The sequence below is a fragment of the Salvelinus sp. IW2-2015 genome, linkage group LG13, assembly GCF_002910315.2.
Source record: "Salvelinus sp. IW2-2015 linkage group LG13, ASM291031v2, whole genome shotgun sequence".
NCBI classification, from domain to species: Eukaryota; Metazoa; Chordata; class Actinopteri; order Salmoniformes; family Salmonidae; genus Salvelinus; species Salvelinus sp. IW2-2015.
Genome location: NC_036853.1, coordinates 35,238,890 through 35,244,076, shown reverse-complemented (window position 1 = coordinate 35,244,076; position 5,187 = coordinate 35,238,890). Strand labels below are relative to the sequence as shown.

Genomic DNA, 5,187 nt, shown 5'->3' with positions numbered 1-5,187 from the left:
GTACGTCCTCATAGGACCGTCCTCCGTAGGTACTGGTCCTCCCATAGGACCCGCTCCTCCGTAGGACTGGTCTCCATAGGACCCGTTCCTCCGTAGTACTGGTCCTCCATAGGACCCGCTCCTCCGTAGGTATGGTCCTCCATAGACCCGCTCCTCGTAGGTATTGGTCCTCCATAGGACCCGTCCTCCGTAGGTACTGTCCTCCATAGGACCCGCTCCTCCTAGGTACTGTCCTCCATAGGACCCGCTCCTCCGTAGGTATGGTCCTCCATAGGACCGCTCCTCCGTAGTACTGGTACTCCATAGGACCCGTCCTCCGTAGGTACTGGTCCTCCATAGGACCGCTCCTCCATAGGTGCTGTCCTCCATAGTACCCGCTCCTCGTAGGTACTGGTCCTCCATAGGACCCGCTCCCCGTAGTACTGTCCTCCATAGACCCGCTCCTCCGTAGGTACTGGTCCTCCATAGTACCCGCCTCCTCCGTAGGTACTGGTCCTCCATAGGACCCGCTCCTCCGTAGGTACTGGTCCTCCATGCCAAACATATAGCACCCACCTGGGTGATGCCATGGTTGCTGAAAAGCACACGAAAAGCCACACATCTTGGCAGCAGTTAACCTTTTACTGCAGGGCTAAATCAGGGCCACACAGAGTGTTTCTTAGTAGTCTTAAATAAATCTACTTTGAAAACAAAAGCATACACTCACACACAATGGTTATGGACTTAAAATAAAGAAGAAACCTGCACCGTGTCATATATAGTTGAAATGTATTGAAAATTTTTAGTTAACATCCCAATATTACACTATATATACATCACAGAAGACTGAAATCTATTTTTTTTAAACTTTGACACAGAAACACCGGATTTTAGTCAAAGTTTTTGAATKAATGTTTACTAATGATGAAATGATAAAAACTATTCTGCCATCTCTGGACACAGCATGCTGTACTTGTTGTTATTCTTCCTGACAGAYGAAACAATAAAGCCAGGGCTACATTATTTAAATCCAAACAGCCAGCTAGCTAGCTATAAGMCAAAAATATTGACTTTTCATCCCAATTCTTCAACTCTGAGAGTCAAGAYCATGAGATGTAAGTGATCAAMCCCCAGAGGAGTCAAACCCCCCAAAAGTATTTTAATAATGAAACRAAAAACACAAAAAATAACAAAATGATTTACACCATTTACAGAGCTCTCTGCCTWGAAGACCTCACGGTGCGACGGCCACMACGGAAGTGGTCTTTGAGAAAATAAAATGGCTGCCAGGCTCATTGGTAGTGCTGGAGCATTGGGAGGCAGATACAACCCAGAGCCACCATGCACCTGCACCCACTTCAATAAATGTTTCATCTCTTTCCCTCCGCAGCCAAGAACTGCTCCTACTTCAAACACTTCACTAAGGAAGAAGAGGCCAAAGGGTTCGAAGCCAAAACTCAGAAAGGTGAGTTCTCTCTCTCCTTCGTTACAGGCTTCYGGTGAATGAGCCACAGTGCAACACAAGGTTTTGTAAAAAAAATATTTTTTTAATACATTCGGTCAGTTTCACCACTGTGAAATTCTCTGTGGYGATTTTAAGCAATTTACAACTTGAGTTTGAGTTGTAAATTGAGTAATACATGAGTACAATTCCCTCAAATATGGTGCATTTCCTTAAATATCAGAACTGCAAATCCTTGTTTTCATGCAATGAGGGGCCTATGCTGTAGAGGGGGAGGCATGGTGAATATGAATGAGATGTATACTATGTGTCTATGGTACTGCTCATTGGGCTCTCAGCATGACAATAAAACACATTCAGTCAAAACACAGACATGAATGGTACCCTCTGTGATTGGCAAACACTTTCTCTCTCCCTTTCCCTTTCCCACACACACACACACACACACACACACACACACACACACACACACACACACACACACACACACACACACACACACACACACACACACACACACACACACACACACACACACACACACCAGACGTGCCTGCTATTAGTTATTACGCTTCAGGGGAAAAAACGAGTTCTTTCCGCATCTCACATTGCTCTTCTCAAAACAGATGCTATTCTAGGAGACTACTGCAGACCCCGTACAAATATACATTGTTGTGTGCAGAGTATGCTATAAGCATGATAACACTCATTAAGACAGACAGGTAGGAAGCTAGCATGGCTAGCCATCAGTAGGATTTACTGGTTGAAGGTGAAGTAACTTTTGAGTGTAATGGAGTTGACTGGTGACATTTGTACAGGAGCTAGAATCCAGTTCTAATGAAACATGTTTTAATTATGTGTGTCCTTATTGTAATGAATACGATGGGAGACAGAGAGCTGGTTTAAAGCGCAGGGCGCAGCAGGTGTTTTATTGTAAAGGACCACAGGAGGAGGCAGGTAGCAGGGTCCAGGGACAGGTAGAAGGTCATACACAGGGGGTCCAAAAAGGCAACAGTACTGTCAKGGAAAAGGCTAGTAACGTCGTCCGGGAGATCAGGCAATATGTTGATAACAGGAAATCCAATAGGCTAAAGTACAGGTAGGGAATAGGCAAAAGGTGTCGTTAGTGAGGCAGGCAAAAACTATCATACACAGGAGGAGTAAATTACGGGAAAAACAGAGCTCCAAATAGAAGTGTGTCACAAAACAAACAATACCTCACAATGATGGGGTGCAAAGAACTGAACTAAATAGTGTGTGATAATGACATACAGGTGTGTGAACAGGTGATCAGAATTCAGGTGATTGGGATCTGGAGAGTGAGCTGCGTTCAGGGGATCTATGTGTTTGAGAGTGTGAGCTGGAAAGTGGGCTGGAAAGTGAATTGCGTTCCGGGGATCTATGTGTTTGAGAGTGAGGATTCTGCACTGCTTTTAACGGAGGAAAGGTTGCTTCCGTCCCCTCTCATCCCTGCTTGCGTGAATTTAGTTGAAAACATCACTTTGCCATGTGGACCTATTGGCTGTGCCTATGTCCCAAATGCCTCTACGGACTCTGGTCAAAAGTAGTGCACTACTGTATATAAGGAATAGGGTGCCATTTGGGACGCAGCCATAATAATCCTTAGCAGGTCGGTAKCACAGGCAGAGGCAGCCCACCCTAACGTCTGAGGTCACACGCATGTAGACACAGATTGTATGTCTCCCTCTGTGTCTCTCCACAGCCAAGCCATGACAAAAGTAGCTACTTGAGTGGAACGATCACGCTTATTTCACGCTCCATGCTCTCCTGCTGCTCAGTCAGGGCGTTACGACGGGAAAGTGAGCCCTGGCTTATCGTAATCTGTACAATGGGCCTGGAGGATTGGAGGGGGGGGTTAGAGAGGAGAGTCGAATGAGTCACCTGGAGACAAGGCTTTCTTCATCACTCCTCTGCTAGAAGCAGTGCTAATAGACCGTTTTAGTGTATTGTAGCATGGTTAAACCGGAGTGAATGCTGAGCTCAGTGAAACAGTGGGGATCGCACCATTCAGTCTGCTGGTTCAACCAGGCTAACTATATAGTCAGTGATGGTTAAGGAAGACACTGTTTAAGAGGGCAATCTGCTGTATTCTCTTCATGCTGATTAAGGTTAATTGGAGGGGGGATGGGTTAGTGGGAGTTCCGATGCCTTAGAATGGGAGATAGGTTACAGTAAGAACTGAATGATTTTCTGTTGGAAATCAAAATGGAAAGATAAACAGATTGAGGGCCCCTGATCCTCCAAAATGCTTGACTTSAGGATCCTTCTTTCTAGCATTACAATACAAAACATTACAATACAAAACCTCAAAGTTGACTCATTAGCACTGTCATAAACAATGTTAAACTGTCCATGGCCATGTTCATTTTTCAGTAAGGCACACCKTAGCAAAACGTTTTGCAACAGAAAAATGGAAATATGTGTTCTTATTGGACAAGTTGAGGTAGTATCTCCCCATTTTCTCTCCTCTGAAAAGAATCCAGGTTAACTCCCTTTCTCTCCCTCTCCCTCTCTCTCTCTCTCTCTCTCTCTCTCTCTCTCTCTCTCTCTCTCTTTCTTTCTTTCTTTCTTTCTCTCTCACTCTATCTTTCTCACTCTCTCTCTCACTCTCAGAGTACAACCTCTCAGCTGCGGCCATCGCTGTGTTCAGCCTGGCCTTCATGACCCTGGGGTCGCTCTGTGTCGTGTGCTCCTTCGGGAAGGGGAGGGACTACCTGCTGAGGCCTGCTGGGATGTTCTTTGCCTTCGCAGGTCAGACACATCTACTTTGACTGAGATATTCATGTCATACATCAGGCATGACTACAAAGAACAGTGTACATTTTTCTGCCTGTCCATCCAGGTTCATCAGTTATTTGTTCATTTGTTCGTTAGTTCGTTAATTAGTTTGTTCTTTCCGTCTCCCCATCCGTCCGTCTGTCTGCACATCCATCCCACCTGTACCCCTTCTCCCTCTAGGTCTCTGCATCATCATCTCTGTTGAGGTGATGCGGAACTCCACCAAGCGGATGATTGACAGCGAGGAGACCGTCTGGGAACAGTACTACTACTCCTGGTCATTTGAATGTGCCTGCACCTCCTTCGTCCTCCTGGTCTTCAGTGGCCTCAGCCTGTTGATCATCTCCATGCCCCAGATGCCACGCAACCCCTGGGAGACCTGTGATTGACAGCGAGGAGACCGTCTGGGAACAGTACTACTACTCCTGGTCATTTGAATGTGCCTGCACCTCCTTCGTCCTCCTGGTCTTCAGTGGCCTCAGCCTGTTGATCATCTCCATGCCCCAGATGCCACGCAACCCCTGGGAGACCTGTATGGACGCAGAGCCAGACTCCATGGAGCCCTTAGACTAGTAGTAGTAGATCAGATTAGACCTGCCCAGATCAACCCCTGGGAGACCTGTATGGAACACAGAGCCAGACCCTCCATGGAGCCTTAGAACTAGTAGTAGTAGATCAGATTAGACCTGCCAGATCAACCCCTGGGAGACCTGTATGACAAGAGCCAGACTCCATGGAGCCCTTAGACTAGTAGTAGTAGATCAGATTAGACCTGCCAGATCAACCCCTGGGAGACCTGTATGGACATAGAGCCAGACTCCATGGAGCCCTTAGACTAGTAGTAGTAGATCAGATTAGACCTGACCAGATCAACCCCTGGGAGACCTGTATGGACAAGAGCAGACTCCATGGAGCCCTTAGACTAGTAGTAGTAGATCAGATTAGAC

At 46.5% G+C, this 5,187-nt stretch overlaps 1 protein-coding gene across 1 annotated transcript; it reads left to right on the top strand.

The window, feature by feature from the left end:
- Positions 1–1,087: 1,087 nt before the first annotated feature.
- LOC111971237 (voltage-dependent calcium channel gamma-1 subunit) lies at positions 1,088–4,629 on the top strand. The gene is made up of 4 exons (XM_070445999.1): positions 1,088–1,094; positions 1,370–1,444; positions 4,076–4,213; positions 4,421–4,629. Exons 1-4 carry the CDS (start codon positions 1,088–1,090, stop codon positions 4,627–4,629), a joined length of 429 nt encoding a protein of 142 aa, XP_070302100.1.
- Positions 4,630–5,187: the final 558 nt, after the last annotated feature.